This window comes from Vicia villosa, linkage group LG7 (assembly GCF_029867415.1).
Source record: "Vicia villosa cultivar HV-30 ecotype Madison, WI linkage group LG7, Vvil1.0, whole genome shotgun sequence".
Classification (NCBI taxonomy): domain Eukaryota; kingdom Viridiplantae; phylum Streptophyta; class Magnoliopsida; order Fabales; family Fabaceae; genus Vicia; species Vicia villosa.
The window spans coordinates 89956281-89975431 of record NC_081186.1 but is presented as its reverse complement, the minus strand read 5'-3'; the positions used below and the strand labels follow the sequence as shown (position 1 = coordinate 89975431).

The window sequence follows — 19151 nt, the reverse complement described above, 5'->3', positions numbered from 1 at the left end:
CACAGGTGGCAGTTGTATCTAGGTGAGCTTGTTATTGTAGGTCACAACTAGCAACTATGAAAGATAGCTTGTAACTGACTTTGTGATCAACTGAAAATCAAAGAGAATTCAGTTACAGATATATATATATATATATATATATATATATATATATATATATATATATATATATGAAAACTCTCCTCTACTCTTCTAATATAGTATCTGATAGTTGGATCGATCCATGGCCGATTCTCCCTCTTTCGTCACGGAACCGTCTTCTCCGACGCTGGCGACACCACAATCCACTGATGATTCATGACGTCGTCTGTGCTCGTGTTCTACCGTGGTTTCTCGACGATGATGCTCGCTGCTCTGGTAAAGTAAATTCGGTGTACTCTTCGTGGATTCAAAAGGATCAAATGCTACTCTCGTGGCTTTAGTCCACATTATCAAGTGAAATTCTCTCTCGAGTTCTAGGTTGCTCTCATGCTCACGAACTGTGGGATCGATTGTTCTCCTATTTTAAGAAGCAAATGTGTGCGTGTGCTCGGCATCTTCCTGTTGAAATCCGAGCTATTACACTTGATTCTCTCTCTATTCAGGATTATCTGCTCAAAATTCGCACCATTGTTGATGCGTTGGCATCCATTGGAGATCTTATTCCACTTTCGCATCACATTGATGTTATCCTTGAAGGATTAATAGTTGATTATGCACCACTAGGGTCATTTGAGGAAAGCAACTTTGGAGTTATGAATCTTGATGAAGTGGAGATTCTTTTCCTTGCGCATGAACTCAGACTTGCTAAGTTTAAGAAACAGTTAATTCCTGATCTGGTTTCCTCAATCCTACACATGTGTCTCCTCAATCTACACCAGTGGAGGATTCTCAAGCCCTAAGCACTGATTCCTCTTCCACTCGGTCAGGTCAACATGCTCGTGCTAAGCTTGACTATAATTCATTTCATGGTGGCAGAGCAAATCGAGGTGGTAGGTTTGGCAGAGGTCATGGTGGCAGATCATCTAGTAACAACTTTGTGCAGTGCTAAGTGTGATATAAGTTTAGACACTCAGCTTTGGCATGTTGGCACATGTTCAATTCTCAACTTCAACTTGCAATAGGTGCTTCTCAATTCAACAGTGGACCTAATTTTGCTCTAGTTCCTTAGTATGGTGTTCCCAATTACTCCAATCAAGCACATTCTAATGTGTGGTATAAGTATCTCATGCCTGCAGATGTGTTTAGACCACCACCTAATACATATGTTGCCAACACTCTACCTGCTCTCTCAACTGGATCTTCCTGGTTTCCATATTCATGAGCCTCATTCCATGTTACCAATGATCCCAAGAACATCCAACGGCTTACACCCTTCAAAGGACATGATCAGATCTTGTAGGAAATGGCCAAGGTTTGAACATTTCATCTATTGGTGTCAGTTCCTTTTCCTCACCTTATCAGCCTAGCACACACCTCACTCTTCATAATATATTAGTTGTGCCCACCATAACCAAAAACTTGCTTAATGTCAACTAGTTTTCTAAAGACAGTAATGTCTATTTCTTATTTTCTACTAACAAATGTCTTGTTAAATCCCAGGTTTCTAATGTAGCCTTGCTTGAAGGACATGTAGGACCTGATGGCTTGTATGAGTTTCCTTCACTTGATCTGTCCAAGCCTACTCCAACTTCCAGTTTGTCTTGTTTACCCGCCTATATAAATAATGTGCCTAGTGCTAATCATGTTAGTGATCACCCTACTATGCTCTATGTTTAGCATCTTAGATTAAGGCATTCTCACATTAATTCTCTTAAACTTGTTTTATATAGTTGTAATATTCCTTTTTCACATAAATACAATTATGTTCTTCGTTCTGCTTGTTGTAATGGGAAAGCTCATAGGCTCCCTTCTTCCACTTCACACACTGTTTACATAAAGCCCTTGGAACTCATTTTTTCCTAATTTGTGGCGACCCTCTCCTTATGCTTCTGCATCCGGGTACTCGTACTACATGTCCTTTGTTGATGCATATACCAAGTTTATTTGGTTTTATCTACTCAAGAACAAATTTGAAGCTCTTACTGTGTTCAAGAAGTTCAAAACTATGGTTGAACTTCAGCTAAATATCCCCATTGAAGTTGTGCATTCTGATTGGGGTGGGGAGTTTAGGCCTTTTACTAATTATTTTACAGAATTTAGGGGTTATTCACAGACTCACTTGTCCTCACACCCATCATCGAATGGAGTGGTTGAGAGAAAACACTGCCATATTGTAGACATTGAACTTATCTTATTGAGCCAAGCTTCCTTGCCATTAACCTACTAGGACTATGCATTCTCTACTACAGTGTATCTTATCAATAGATTACCCACATCATCCTTGCAATTTCAAATCCCTTACACTCTGATTTTCAACCAATAACCTTACTACAAGTTTTAAAAGGTCTTTGGTTGTTCCTATTTTCCCTTACCCAGACCCTATCATAATCATAAGCTTGAGTTTAGATCCCAAGTGTGCCTTTTCCTTGGCTATTCTACATCTTATAAAGGATATATGTGTCTAGCTCCTAATGGTGGACTCTACATCTCCAAGGATGTTCTATTTAATGAGAATAGGTTCCCTTTCTCTGAAATGTTCCCTACATCCTCGTCCCCATCTTTAGCCACTAAAGCAATAACCATTGCTCCTTTTAGCTTCAGTCCTAAGTCTCCCCTGATTTATTCCTCACCCATAGGGTCTTCCTCCTTTTCTACACCTACTGTCTCTGAGTCCTTATCCACATATGTATCTCATCCTATTTCTTCTTCTCATGAGGATTCTTCTTCCTCCAATCATCAGGACTCAGGTGGATCAACCAGTCTTTCTCCACCATCTCCTAAGTCTCTCCCTTCCTATTTTGAACTGTCACCAATTATACCTCCTTTAGCAGTTCACATGGCTTCTATTCTTGACAATCTGCACTCCATGCAAACCAAGGCCAAATCTGGCTTTGCTTAACCTAGACATCACACCAGACTCCTGCTCACTCATGTTGAATCGGAGAATTCTACATAGACATTTGCTTACCCTCAATGGAGAGCACCCATGAAGGCTAATTACGATGCACACGATAAGAATGATACTTGGTCCCTTGTGCCTCTTCTTGCCTATAAGCAATCCATTGGTTGCAAGTGGTTTTTTAGGGTTAAGAAGAATCCTGGTGGTATTGTTAGTAAGTTTAAAGCCAAACTTGTGGCCAAAGGCTTCCATCAAAGGCGTGGCTTTGATTTCAATGAAACATTCCTCGTAGTTGTGAAGCCCGTTACCATCGGAATTATACTCACCATTGCCATCACTCACAATTGGTCCATTCAACAGCTTGATGTCAACAATTACTTTTTGAACGGGCTACTTGAAGAGGAAGTGTTCATGGCGCATCATCATGGGTTTATGCATACAGAATCCTCCCTTATTTTCAGACTCAACAAAGCTCTTTATGGCCTTAAACAGGCTCTAAGGCAGTGGTTTAAGAGGCTTAAATCTTCCCTACTTAAGTTGTACTTCAAGGCCAGTAAATGTGATCCTTCCCTTTTCACCTTGGTTTCAAATGGGCACACTACGTATTTGTTAGTGTATGTTGATGATATTATCATCGCTGGCAGTTCCCCAACTATTTTATAGGATGTTATCACTAAGTTGAATGTGGCATTCTCTCTTAAATTACTTGGCTCACTTGACTAATTTTTTGGCATTAAAGTCAAACATGCTCCTTCAGGTTCCATGCAACTCACTCAAGCCAAATATATAAGGGATCTACTGCAGAAAACTAACATGATTGAAGTTGCATATGTCAACACTCCTATGTATTCCCTTTGGATTATGTGCAATTCAAAGTTCAAGCAGTTGGTTACTCTGAAAATCTCAGGTCTGAGGAAAAGATTTTCATGAAAAAACTAGAGGAAGTTTTACACAAGGAGCACTTATTTTGACAAGAAAAATCTAAAGTCAAATGGCATCTGGAGGGGGGTTGAAATACAAAATAATTTCACATTATTGCAAAGATTAAAAGTGCTACTAACAATATATCGGCCCTTAACATTGATGGCAATCTTGTTACCAATCAAGATGCTTTTAACTCACATGTGGTTGATTATTTCAAGAAATTGTTCTCTTCTCATGTGGATAGTAATATTGACTTGGATCTCATCAAGAATATCATTCCTACTCTCATTAGTATGGAGGAGAATCAAATGCTCACTAAGATCCCTTCTGATCTTGAAATCAAAGAAGTGGTTTTTAATCTTAATAAAGATGGTGCTCCAGTGCCAGATGCCTTTGGGGCTTTCTTCTTTCAACGTTACTGGGAGATCATTTATCAAGATGTCATTAAGGCGATTAAGCAATTTTATAGTTCGTCTTGTATTATGCCTAAGTATAATACTAATACATTTATTATACTTCCTAAAGTTTCTAATGTTGATTCTATTGAATCGTTGATTCTATTGAATTTTTTAGGCATATTGCTTTAGCTAATTTTAAGTTTTAAATTATTTCAAGTCCCTTACACTCTGTTTTTCAACCAATAACCTCACTACAAGTTTCAAAAGTTCTTTGGTTGTACCTGTTTTCCCTTGCTCAAACCCTATCACAATCATAAGCTTAAGTTTAGATCCCAAGTGTGTCTTTTCCTTGGCTATTTTACATCTCATAAAGGATATAGGTATCTAGCTCCTAATGGTAGACTCTACATATCCAAGGATGTTCTATTTAATGAGAATAGGTTCCCTTTCTCTGAAATGTTCCCTACATCCTCCTCCCCATCTTTAGCCACTAAAGAAATAAACATTGCTCCTTTTAGCTTCAGTCCTAAGTATCCCCTGATTTATTCCTCACCCATAGGGTCTCCCTCCTTTTCCACACATGTTGTCTCTGGGTCTTTATCCACTTATGTATCCCATCTTATTTCTTCTTCTAAGGATGATTCTTCTTCCTCGAGTCATCAGGACTCAGGTGGATCAACTAGTCTTTCTCCACCATCTCCTAAGTCTCTCCCTTCCTCTTCTAGTTCCTCTTCTGAACTTTCACCAGTTATTTCTCCTTTAGCAGTTCACAGGGCTTCTATTCCTGACAATCTGCACAACATGCAAACCAAGTCCAAATTTGGCTTTGCTCAACCTAGACATCACCCCAAACTCCTGCTCACTCATTTTGAATCGAAGAATTCTACATAGACTTTTGCTGACCCTCAATGGAAAGCAGTCATGCAGGTTGAATACGATGCACTCAATAAGAATGATAATTGGTCCCTTGTGCCTCTTCTTTCCTATAAGAAATCCATTGGTTGCAAGTGGGTTTTTAGGGTTAAGGAGAATCTTGATGGTACTGTTGATTGATTTAAAGCCAAGCTTGTGGCCAAAGGCTTCCATCAAAGGCATAGCTTTGATTTCAATGAAACATTTCCCGCAGATGTGAAGCCCATTACCATCAGAATTATACTCACCATTTCCATCACTCGCAACTGGTCCATTCAACAGCTTGATGTCAACAATTCCTTTGTGAATGGGCTACTTGAAGAGGAAATGTTCATGGAGCAGCATAAGGGGTTTATGCATATTGATTCCTCCTTTGTTTGCAGACTCAACAAAGTTATTTATGGCCTTAAACAGGCTCCAAGGAAGTGGTTTGAGAGGCTCAAGTCTGCCCTACTTAAGCTACACTTCAAGGCCAGTAAATATGATCCTTTCCTTTTCATTTTGGTTTCACAAGGGCATACTACGTATCTGTTGGTATATGTTGATGATATTATCATCACTGGCAGTTCCCTAGCTATTCTATAGGATGTTATCACTAAGTTGAGTGTGGCACTCTCTCTTAAATTTCTTGGCTCACTTGACTATTTTTTTGGCATTAAAGTCAAACATTCACCTTCAGGTTCCATGCTACTCACTCAAGCCAAATATCTAAGGGATCTACTACAGAAAAATAACATGATTGAAATTGCCTATGCCAACACTCCTATGTAGTCCATTTGTAAGCTCACTAAGACAGGCCCACCTGTTCTTTCTAATATCTATATGTACAGGTCCCTTATTGGGGATTCCAATATGCCACCATAACTCAACCTGACATTACCTATGATATCAACAAATTGTGTCAGTACATAGCACATCCTCTTGAGATTCACTGGGTTGTTGTCAAACAAATTTTGAGATATCTCAAAGGTATTCTTAATCATGGACTTTAGCTCACTCCCCTTCCTACTTTAACACACCGTATCTGCAAGTTTTTTATGATGTAGATTGCACTTCTGATCCAGATGGAAGAAGAAGCACCTCAGGGGTTGCTATCTTATTTGGCTTAAACCTCATTAGTTGGTGGTCTAAGAAATAACTTGTTATTTTCATATCCACCACTGAAGCTAAATATAGAAGTTTGGCTCTGGTTACTGCTAATTTCTTATGGGTACATACACTTCTTCAAGAGTTGTGTGTTAGTACTACCATGCATATGATCTACTTTGATAATCAGTCTGCTGTTTCAGTAGCTCACAATCCAATGTTTCTCTCTCGTACTAAGCATATGCAAATTGATCTTTTTTTTAGGAGAAGGTGTTGGCAAAGCTTATTAAGGTTCAACACATTCCTGACACTACTTAACTTGCTAACACCCTTACTAACCCACAAGCCTCTATAAAGTTCCTTGAACTCAAGCACAAACTCGGGGTAGCCAACTCCACGTGAGTTTGTGGGGGGGGGGGGGGGGGGTATTGAATGTATAGTAGGCTTAGCTACAGTAAGTTATACATTCCACTGATAGGTGGCAATTGTATCTAGTTGAACCTAATATTGTAGGTCACAACTAGCAGCTATATAAGATAGCTTGTAACTGACTTTGTGATCAATTGAAAATAAAACAGAATTCAGTTATAGAGAGAAATGAAAACTCTCCTCTACTCTTCTAATACTATCCAATTATCTCCCTCAAGTGAAAACTCTTTCATCCATATACACTTGTATTTCCGTTAACGCTCGTCAACTGGAAACCTCCTACCCTCCATCATGTGGGGAGTACTTTCGATACAAGTAGATCGGTCATTCACTCGAACCATACTTTGATACCAATGTTGGGTAATTGTGAGTAGCATCCTAATTAGAAACATACAACCTCTAACCAAAATCATCTTGCCCATAGCTGATTAATATTCATTGTCTTGACTTTGCATCCAACTTGGATCTTTCATCCTTTAGAATATGCACAAAAGCCTTACAACCAAGAACTCTCCAATGATCATACTTGACATTCTTTCCAAACCGAATTTTGTCTGGAACTTCACTGTTCAAATCAACAATAGGATTGAGATTAAGAGCATGTATCACCATGTAAAGTGTGTCGTCTTAATAATCATTGGGCAACTTAGCTTCAGAGAGCATGCACCTTACTCTCTCAATTAGTGTTCGATTCATAATTCTTGCTAGACCATTCAATTAAGGAGTTTTAGGAGGAGTATTTTCATGTGAAATACCATACTTCTTGCAATAGGCCTTAAATGGTGCACAATACTTCAGTGCCACAAAGATGCTTCCATGTCGCTAGCATTCACACTGTCTCTAGAAACCAAAGCTTTTGTCCAATAAAATTTAGAAAGCTTCCCCTATAGTCAAAACCAAGTTACCTTTGTTGAGTTTCCACTTTCCATAAACAAAGTGATTATCATAACCATAATCATCAAATATATTCACATAGATCAAATTAAAACGAGCATCTGGAGCATGCTTGACACCTTTAAGCAACAATTCCATTCCCATGTTGGTTTGCAATTAAACATCACCAACACCAATTAATTACCTTAGATAAACCATCATCACCCATATTCAACACTTCAAAGTAACTAGAAGTATAAGATATGAAGAAATATTTCATTAGTGTAACATGCAATGTAACACTACTGACCACTACCCTCATGCTCTCGTTTGATCGAGATTAACAGACTCATGATCATATAGAATAAAAATATCATTACTAGTAGCAACAGTAACATGATCATCATCATGATCTTAATGATCTCTTTCTTTAGACTTACCATTCTTTCTTTTGTTATCCCTTTTCCATTGATGCAATACTTTTGTACATGTCCTATTTTGTGACAATAATGACACTTCAGATTCTTGTATCGCGACTTGGACTTTCTTCTTCTATTTTTTCTACCACCATTCGGTTCTTTTTCATGACTTTTTCCCTATTTTCAGTGACAATTACCTCGTATTGAGATGAAGAACCTTGTGCCTTTTTCTCATTTCCTCATTAATAATACCAGCCTTAGTCATTTCTAAAGAAACAACGCCTCTAGGAGCATAACTTGTGATAGAAACCTGAAACATCTCCCAAGACTCTTGTAAAGATAGCAATAGAAATTATCCAAAAATGCCATCCTCAAATTTAATACCCATTTCTGACATCTTATCAAGGAGCCATTGAAATTCACTCAAGTGATCTAAAATAGAAGTCCCATCCTTATACTTCAAACTTATGAAGCTATTCCACAAAGTTTTTGCATGTGTCTTATTAGCAATATGATTATTAACATTATCTTCTACATATTGTCAAATAAAAACACATACTTACAAATGTTCAAACTCACATTCTTCATCAAACACCGAATTCGGCTTTGCAGAACTAAACATGGGTAAATGCAATTTCGTCACAAATAGTAAGTATTTAATCTTGCCTGTCCATAAATGTTAATTAAACCCATTCAACAACATCATCTTCGTATTTGTATTTTACTCTATTATTCAAAAAAGTATTTTACTCTGAATGTTGTTTTATGAGTGTCCTCTAGTATAACTCAAGTCTGATGGTAGCCTTACCTTAAGTCAATCTTAGTAAAATATTTGTGCAACCCAACTCATCAAAGAGTTCATCAAAGATAAAAATGTGGAAACAATCGGGTAATGTAGCTACATTAAGTTCACAATAGTCCATATATAAGTGCCAAGTATTATCCTTCTTACACTCTATTAACACATGGATGAGTAGGGGTTGTTTATAGGATTGATTATGCCTTCTTGAAGTATGTCATGAATGATTAGTGTTATAGAATACTTTTGGGAGTATGGATGATTATAAGGCTTCACTTTAATCGGGGTAGTGTTTGGTTTAACACAAATATGGTGGTGATGAGGTATAGTAGAAGATAGGCCATGAGGAGTTTGAAAATTTGTAGGGTGAGGTTTAATGATTATTTTAATTTTTTGGGGTAAGGAAGTAGGGATATAGTTTATTGTTTGTATAGGCTGAGGTATGGTATTTGGAAATATCTCTTGGGTAGGTTGATAAAGCACAAGGTGCATCGAATAAATGAAGTTGTTGTGGAGTAGGTGGAAAAATTGATGATAAGTTGAGGGTTTAGGAGAAGATTGGGGATCACTTGTAATGGTTATGTCAATATTATTATGAGTGAAGGCTATTTTTGGGTATGGAAATATCAATTAATAATGGCTTAAGGGTTCTCAACCGTTCCATTCCTAGGTCTACATTTTCTTCTTCAATGGTGGGAAAATATAATGGAATGAAAAATGCGTTATTTTGAAGAGTAATAGGAACTTAAGGTCAGGGTCCCAAACAATGTAAGTGAGATTCATTCTCCACCATGACAGAAAAGTTGGGTTTGAGTTTGGTGGGTATTTTTAGTTGTTGAGCAATACGAGGTTTGAGAATATTATGTATGTCGTTAGTATCAATTGGGACAGTAACAGTTAGAACATTAAGTAACCCCTTAAATTTCAAAGTTTAAGTAAAAACTTTCCTCTAAAAAACTTGTGGTGAATGTTGAAAATAAGTTTCTTCATTCTCTGTCTCATTTTCAACTGCATCTGAGATCTCATGTGTGTCTTGAGTTTTTATGGGATCATCATCCTCCTCTATCATTAGTAAGAGAAACTTTTCTACTGCACATTTGTGTTTTGGGATAAATTTTCTATCACGATTAAACCACAAGCACTACTACAAAACACACCTTCTATAACCATTTTTCTTACCACAGTCACATAACCAACCGATGTAATAAATGTTCATTAGACGTCTTTCATTTTTTTATAATTTTTAAATTTCATATCACTATTGATACTTATTAACCGCTGTGATATGTTAAGAATGACACGCTTCGAAATCCAACACCTGCAATTTTTGTGTTCTTCGTTAAGAAAATGGTGTGTTCCTTTTATTTCTTATTTTAATTAAAAGTTAAAAACTTGTCACCAGAGTCCAGATTTACAACTGTGGTGGAATATCATAACAAATCACCGCGGTTAAATTTAACGACCGTTGTGAAATATATTGTGTATATAAGCTAACTTAATTCACTTCAGAACAGACTGTATTGTAAGTGTGAAACCTTAACTGCTCCCGCCTTGTCCCAATCTCGTAAAACTCCACCCAACTTTACAAAACTCCAACACAACTTCTCAGACTATCATGAATCAGGGGAAAGGGTCATGAAACAAGTAAGCTCATATCTTTGTTTTTATTTTCCACAAACGTTATGAGCTCAAAACTAGTAAAGGGACGTACGTAAACTATTTCTTTTCAAAAATTCATTCTTTTATTGTTGTTAAGATGAGGTATGTAAACTATTTAAGTTATTGTTGAGGTATGTGGTTGTATTGTTAAATTATTTTGTTATTTATTATTTTGTTCATAAATGTTGTTGTCGAGATATGTTTGAATTTGATAAATATGTTGTTTTTTATGTTAAGGTTAGTTTATGGTTTTTTTTTTCATTAGTGTTGTTTTGTGTGTTATTTGTTCATAAATGATTTTATTTTGTTCATAAGTTTATCATTTAGTTTACATATTTTTTTGTTGAAGTATGTGATATTTATGTTCGGTATGTTGATAAATGTTGTTGTTAAGATATATTTGTTAAATGTGTTGTGTATATATTAAGGTTAGTTTATAATTTTGTAGATAAATGTTGTTGTTTGTTCACAAATGATTTTGTTTTGTTCATAAGTTTATGATTTATTTTACATGTTTTTTTTGCTGATGTTGATGTTTATGTTAGGTATGTTGATAAATGTTGTTGTTCAGGTATGTTTGTTAAATGTACTATGTTTATGTTAAGGTTAGTTTATGATTTTATAGATAAATATTATTGTTTGTGTTGTTTGTTCATAAATGATTTTGTTTTGTTCTTAAGTTTATGATTTAGTTTACATATATTTTGTTGATAAATGTTGTTGTTGTAGTATGTTTGATAAATGTTGATTTAGGTGTTATTGTATGATGTGTTTGTATAGCCATGTTAATGTTATTGTTTATGATATTGATAATGTCATTACTTAGACATTCAGTCAATATGTCCTAGAAGATGAGTTTATTATATCGTATGTGGTTTGAGCATTTTACCAGCCCCTCTTTTAATATATAACCTTTCTAATTGAATTAGAAAATATTAATATAAAAAATTAAGTTATGTTAAAAAACAACTTACATTAATCAATGTTTTACGTGTTTTCTTCGGCTAGTTTTTCATATCTTGCTCATTGATTGTTAGAATTTGATTCAAAGCTTGATCTTCTGCAATAAGTGTTCATTGACAGTTAGAATCATTTATCTTTTCTAGCATTAACCAAGCATTAAACTAAGTAATTTGGTAAACTAAATCGTTTATCTCTACATAATTCTGCAATATATAAACATTGATCAGGAGTAGTCTGTCTTATAGGAAAGTAATTTGAGATTGTGCTTGTAATAAGAAAAGTGCTGGGTATAGTTTGTGTTTTGGTTATTGGAGAAGGGTATGTTGTGTTTCATTGTGGTTTTGGGAGTTAGAGAAGCTTGAGATGATATCATTAAGATCTTTTAGAAGTAAGTCTATGGATTTATGAGATATTGTGAAAAAAGATGAAAACATGAATGATAGAGGGTTCTACAACTACCACTAATTAGAGTTTAACCATTAGACTAAAATAGAGAAAATGACAAAATAATCAAATTTAATATTCATTTTTCTTAATAAAAATACACTTTAAATACTAGAATATTAAATGCTCACAAAATATAAAAGTTAAAAAACTCAATCAGCAACTCTATCATTAATTTATAGATGCTGTGTTAATGTCTTTAATGAGGGCATATGCATTTGATGGCTGATTGTCACACTTAAATCCACCATTTAAATGCTATTTGTTGATTGACACTAACATTGTTTCTTTCCTTTTATATTTTGTGTACCACTTTTTCTTTTCCATTACTTACTTCTAATCCCTTTGCACTCATTTTAGATTCAACATATTATTATTTAATTAAATAAAATCACACACCGCGTTCACAACATCCGCAACACCATTCGTATAACATTTACCCGTATTAAAACAAATATAAAAATACTTATAATAGATTTCATATAAAGTTTTGAAAGTTACTCATAATGACTAATGAGTTACTTAGTAAGTAATATAACTGCTTTATTTCAATATAAAAAAAAAACCTAAAAACACACTCTAGTAATTGTGCAGAACATTAGATGCAGAGCACGGGTTCAAATCTGCGACAAATCCGCAACATCCACTTATTCAACTTTAAAAGGTGAAACTCTAGCCACCAACCACTAGGCTGCTACTAAACTACTTGACCAAAAAAAGAACCAAGCTATTAGTACTAACTAAGTTATTAAAAACTAAACTTCTTACATGTATAGTAAGATTATGTAAATTCCACCATTGTCTTGTCTTCACCATGCTAATTGACTAAGAAGATCCAAAAAAAAACACTATATTGTATCAAAAGAAAGTTGTTGTTGTCTTTGTCTTCCACTGTTCTAAACTCTATACTTCTCTTCTTCTATGTTACGGAAACTGAGTCACTTTTAATTATTATTTTCAATCGGAAACTCGTCCGGGAGTTGGGGTACTTTCGGGATATGATTTACTTGTACTTCATTGCTTCCTTCAGAGGAATCGGTTTCTGCAACCTTTGCTACGTTCAGAACTTCTGCAGGCGGGAAAGGGAATCGATCTGCATGAAAAACAATTTCAGTTAGTAAGATAATAATAACAAAGAAGGATGCTTAAACATAATGCAAAATAGAAATCGTAACGGACCATCTAGAACTCTAAACCCGTCCCCGGGAAAACCTGAAACAGGCAAAACTCTTTGAGAAAGCTGCTGCTGCTGCTCAAGACTTCTCTTGTGATATTCCAAAGCTTGCGCCTCTTCCATCATCTGTCTCCTCCTCATCATTATCGATCTATGTTTTCCGAGTTCTCTTGGAACTACATAAATTATGCATTGGATTAACTAAGCTATAACTTGTTGTAAGTTATTAACCAAAAAAAAGGTTATAAACTAGATTATATCATACTTAGGTCAAGTTCAGAATCCACATTTGTATAGTAGCGTGAACAACAAGGCAAGTGATCCACTCTATCTTGATATCTCCTGCACCAAATACACACAAGCTATTAATACCTCTGGAGCACCGACATTAATGATTACGTTTAATTAATTAATTTTTTTTTAAGTTATTATCGGTGTTGTGTTTCTGATGTCCGTGCTTCGTAGATTAATACTTAAGTCAAGTTTCATTTTGCAACAAGAACAAATGATTCTCACCTTGTGTTCTCTTTGTAGGGTTTCACAAGCACCCGAGAGCCGCGAACAAAATGGGGATTTCCCTTTTCCAAGATGATTCTAACAGTTTCGGGATGAGCAAATGTTACAAATCCAAACATTCTTTTATGTTGACATGGAATCCTAACATCGTCAACAGGTCCAATTTCGCTGCAAAGAAAAACATATAAAAACTTGATGGAGCTGTCTGAGACAAGAGTGTGATATGAGTGTCAGACTGTTGTCACTCAGAAAGAAGAAAAAAAATGTAACAATTTACTTGAAATAGCTTGCGACATCATCTTCGGAGAAAGTGCTGTCAGCTGGAAAAGTCAGATATAGTTGTCGAGCAGCGCTGATATTCTGAACTAAATCTCCAGTTTGAATGTATTTATGGGCATCTTCCGCCAAAATAACCGAATGCTGTCCATGAGGTCTGAAAAAACAACATTAAAAAAGTTCAAATTAGGGTAAGCGACATTCGAGTGCATATATATACGCATTAGAATACAAATGCGAAAATTTAATAAAAAAATTACCTGTCGATTAGCCGAATACTATTCAGCCGCGCGAGAAGCCTTGTCAAACTATAACCAGACTTACCATGTCGCTGGCTCTCAGTTAAATAGCCCTGAGCTTGCAATGCCTTTTTATATCTCTCAAAGTATGCCATCGGCAGCGAAGCAATTGACATTGGAGTACCTCTTTTCTGCTTAAGAAGCTCAATAATCTCAGCCTCTATCTGAGCTAACGAACGCGGCGAAATCACCTGATCCTCGTTACAAGTATTATCACCATTTCCATTCATATGCATTTGAGAGGATAAACTCTCATGAGGAACTTGACCATGAAAATAACGACAATTACCTCCATGCCGACAATGGCCTTTACTGAAATAGTGACAGATCTTGACCGGAAATTCAGACGGGTTCGAATTTGAAAACCTTTTTGCAGATCTTCCGCCAAAATTGACAGCAGAAGAATCAAAGCCGTTGTTGTAATCATTGACGAAAACACCTCTAGGTCCGGTATTCACATGATCTAAAGGATTCTCCAAACTCAACATCTGTGCTTGTTTCTGAAGTTCCGTGACCGAATCCAGATAACTCACTCCCATAAATTCTTGATTTTCATTGCCAGCCGCAGACTGTAGATCCCAATAGGTAGACGGAACCTGAAAGTTCCGTGGTGTTGGTGGTGGGGGTTGTGGTGAAGCCGAAGAGAAACCCGGAAAATAGGCTAAACCTTGGGGCGCAGGAGCTACATTTGGTGGCGGAGTCGAAGTCATGGCTGAATTTACAGCGAACATTTGAATTTTGACGTTAAGTATGACATCGACCATGATATGGTCCGGGCAAGATGCCAATCTAGCCATTTCTGGTTCGCTGAGATTTTGCATAAGGAGATAACCGACTATCTTTCGAGCATTCTCAGGATCAAATTTCAGAACTCTATCTAGTATAATTCTTGCACAATCTAAAATATCCATAGCTCTTATCTTATCACACTGAAAAATGTCAATAAAACAAAACTTAGAATTCTGAAACATAAAAGAACTTGAAACTATGATGAATGAAAATTGTAGACCTACTGTACCATAACATTTGATTAAACAAAAAACCAAAACATAGATTCTCATGAAGAAATCAAACAAAAACAACCTATTCGGACACCATATCGTCACACCGATAAAAATTTGAAAAAATAATAAATTAATTTCATAGGTATAGGTGTTATAAGACGGACACGCCATTTTTTCAGAGATGTCGGTGTCCAACACCGACTAAAACTGTGAAATGGACACGCCTTGTTTCAAAGGTGTTGGTGTCCGACACTGACTCAGATGGTGACATGGACATGGACAGTGACATGCAATTTTTTTCAGAGATGTCGGTCTCCAACACTGACTCGGACAATGACATGGACAAGTCTTTTTTAGAGGTGTCGAGAAAACAACTTAAACAAACAGAGATGTTTTCCTACGAAACAAGACAACCTATAAACCCGAATCATTATAAATAACCTAGAGAGGAAGAAACGCAGATAAAGACCACTCAATTTTGCAATAGATTTTCCTCAATTCTCTCTGTCATTACTCAAAATGGAAATAGCAGAAAATCACATGCTTTCTCTCTAAGCAAAATCACACACAACAACAACAACACTACAACAAATCCTAAAAAAACAACAAAAATCCTTAAAAAAAACATCACAAAACAAAACCGTCACAAAACAAAACACAATCATCACTATCCTAGTAACATTTCAAGATTAGAATTCAAAGGTACAATTTTTTTGCAACACAAATAAAACTTGTTGAATTCCACAACAACCCTTTTCCATAATCAACAAATCAAACCAAAAAAACAGAACATACCTATCAAAGCAATGCTTCGAAAACCAACCCTTATTTTCTGTCTCTCTCACACACAAATCATGGTAACTCACTACTTGAGTGATAAGTGTGTGTGGACTATGAAGTGTTAAGTTTATTTTCGGTTTCGTTTATAAAGACTCAATTTTTTGAAAAAATATAGCGAATGTGTCAAGCAGTTAGAGAATTGAGCCAAAAAAATTTGCTAAATTCTCTCCAAAATTATGTAACTGCTTGGAACTGCTCAGACACTGAATAAAAAAAAACCCTTTTTTGGAACCCTCCCACAAGAAAATAAACCTCTTCGGCTGACACATCATTCTCGGAAATTTTTTACGTGTGCTTATCCTGTTTTTTTAAGGAATGTTTCCTAGGTTTATTTTGACCAAAATATGTTTATGTTAAATTTTAGTGTTTTTTTTAATTATATAGTTAATAAAATATGCTTTTTTTAAAATAAAAATGTTGGTTTAAGGGTTTTTTTTAATTTATTTTTGACCTGTTTATGTTAATGTTTAATATTTCATTTATATTAGGTATTGTTTATTCAAAATTTTGACTAGAAATTTTTTACTAAAGTTAGTGTTTTCTTTAAAAAAATGTGAGAAAATAAAATTGTTTAAAATAAGTTGAATTAAAATATTTTGAAAAATATTAGTCATATTAAAATATATATGAACAATAAAATAATTATTATTATGTATTTTACTTGTTTCATTAATTAATTTAAAACGGGGATTCGACATGGGTTTGACTAATCGTTTTAGTCGAAGAATTTGACTAATTGTTTTTAATAAAAAATTTGATAATCTCTTTAAGTACCACGCATTGATATGATCTTGATTATACATTATTATTTAAATTCTAATATGTTGACAGATTTTTCTGAATTCAATTTATCTTTTATTTAATAAAAACTTAATTATTTTTTAAAAACGTAATTTACATTATATTATGAAATCAAAGATTGAAAAAAAATAAAGAGATGGGGCCTTAAAGAATGTGGATATGAGAAAAAAATCAAATGTTTAGGAGTGGGGACCAATGGAAGGAGGGAAAATGTAGACCTTGAAAAGAGGCTAAGAATTTGGTGCGTTGGAATGTTTCAATTTGTTTAAGAGGGAACACAAAACAACACATAACATAAACAGAACTATAGAATAGGACAATGCTAACATCTTTGAAAAATTATTATTTAAATTGAAAAAAACTTTTATCATTGCGTTTCTGTCAGGTCCTACAATATCCAGGTGTGAGGTTTAACTTTTTTTTAGTTTTGGTTTTTATTTTAAAATTTTGATTTATTGTGTTAATTTCTTTTTCCTTTTTTGGAATTATGCCACGTTTTATTTTGAGGTTTTTTTTTGGCTGATGTGATGGTGTTTATACCGTCACCTGGAATGGGTTGTATATAGTTTGACCCAAAAAAGTTGGAATGGCTAGTATGATGGGTATGGGAATATAAAGGTAACTACTTATTTTATTTTTTAATTGGCTAGTACGGAAAATAAAAAGACAGTTTTATTTTAACAATTGTTCATAAACATAATTATAAGAAACAACATTAGTTACTGTTGAAATAATATAAATCATTGTTAAATTAATATGTACTCTAAGTCAGTATATAAATGTAGGAGTGTAAATTGTAATGTAAAATACACATAAAATTATATATTCAAAAAATTTATAAAAATAAGTTAATGAATTTCAAAATATTTAGGGTGCAAGCGTGAAAAGATTTTAAATAAGAATTAATATTATTGAATGATAAGAATTAAATAATATAATATTTATTTGAATTGTAGAATGGAAATAACAAGTTCTTTTCAAAAAGTTTTGAATGAAAGTCTTAAGATAAAAAAAATGAGATTTGATTGGTTGAAGTTAATTTTTAAGAAACGTATATCAAATGGTCTCGCAATACATCAGTTATTTAAATATATAGGGGATTGGGAAGTATACACCACCAATTTCTTTTTCATCATTTAATTACGAAAAAATTAGCTTGATTTAAATCGCACTAAAGTTTATAAATGGAGGTAAATACTTTGAATAACTAGATCATATATTTTGTATCCAAAAATATTTAGATTAAGGATAGGAATACACCTTCTTATTCTTTTTCATTTGCCTAAGGTTCATTCACACGATTTGCATCGTATTTTTAAATATTTTTTTAGTTTAATGGCGAAAATGAGATTTTTGTTTTATAAAGTGAATTAAGATGATTAAATAAGGGGAAGCTCCTAATATTGTCATGTAATTGATTTACTTAATTATAGGGTTTTGATTAAATCTCTAATTAACCAAAAGGATCAAGTAGAAGAATGGTTAATGTCCTAAAGTTCTCGATTTAATTAATTAATCAAAAAAATTTTAACCAACTAATTAAATCAAAGAGAGAGGGGAGCATGCAAGATTATTGTCAATCACAATTCTAACATTCAAAGAAGAAGTCGGTCAAAACTAAAGTCATAAACAAAACAAAAAATGTTTTTTTATTGTATTACCCAAAACCAAATATAATCATCCCCTAAAAGATATCCTAAGTAAGAAAATAATCTTCCAAAAAAAAAAGCCTAAATTTTGTCAATGATCAAAATTAATTCTCCTAAAAATCCTAAATTGTGGAAATAAAGTGTAACATAAATAATTGGGCGTTGGGCCTTTACATTCAGGCCCATGCTCATTCTGATTTGTGAAAAGAACAAAGGAGGAGGTGAAAGTAATTTAGGGGTGATGAAGTAATTAAGGTGTATCAAGATCAAGAAAGAGAAGAAAAGATGTGGAATTGGAGAAGCTCGAAGGCCTACCTACGGAGCTAAGGTTCGCTCCGGTGGTTGTTGCAAAGTAAGCTTGAAGAAGGTGTACAAAGAAATCCAGAGAGGAGATTGTTGCTGTTGTTGGTTGGTGCTGAGAGATTGAGAGACTGAGATTGCAGTGAATGAGTAATTGAGAGGTTGAGGATGAATTAGGGATGTAATGGGTGAGGATTGAGTGTGGAGAAAATGAGAGGGATTGTGTTAGTTTGTAACTGAATTTAGATCAAGCATAGTTGTGTTTGTATGAGTGTCTAAAGTTTGTTAGGGTTTGAAACTTGATTTTGGAGGGAAATGTGTGATAAGGGTATTTTGGTCAATATGTGCTTGCCACGTGGCAGTTCTGTTATAAGTCAGTTAAGGATTAGTTAGAGTTTGTTGAAGT

At 34.6% G+C, this 19151-nt stretch overlaps 1 protein-coding gene across 1 annotated transcript; it reads right to left on the bottom strand.

Annotated features, from left to right (window-relative positions):
* Nucleotides 1-12218: 12218 nt before the first annotated feature.
* LOC131615724 (zinc finger CCCH domain-containing protein 18-like) lies at nt 12219-16258 on the bottom strand. Its single transcript, XM_058886882.1, has 7 exons — nt 15951-16258; nt 14113-15080; nt 13854-14009; nt 13577-13744; nt 13326-13402; nt 13066-13236; nt 12219-12979 (listed from the first exon to the last, which is right to left on the bottom strand). Exons 2-7 carry the CDS (start codon nt 15060-15062, stop codon nt 12831-12833), a joined length of 1671 nt encoding a protein of 556 aa, XP_058742865.1. The 5' UTR covers nt 15063-15080; nt 15951-16258; the 3' UTR covers nt 12219-12830.
* Between the last annotated feature and the right edge of the window lie 2893 nt (nt 16259-19151).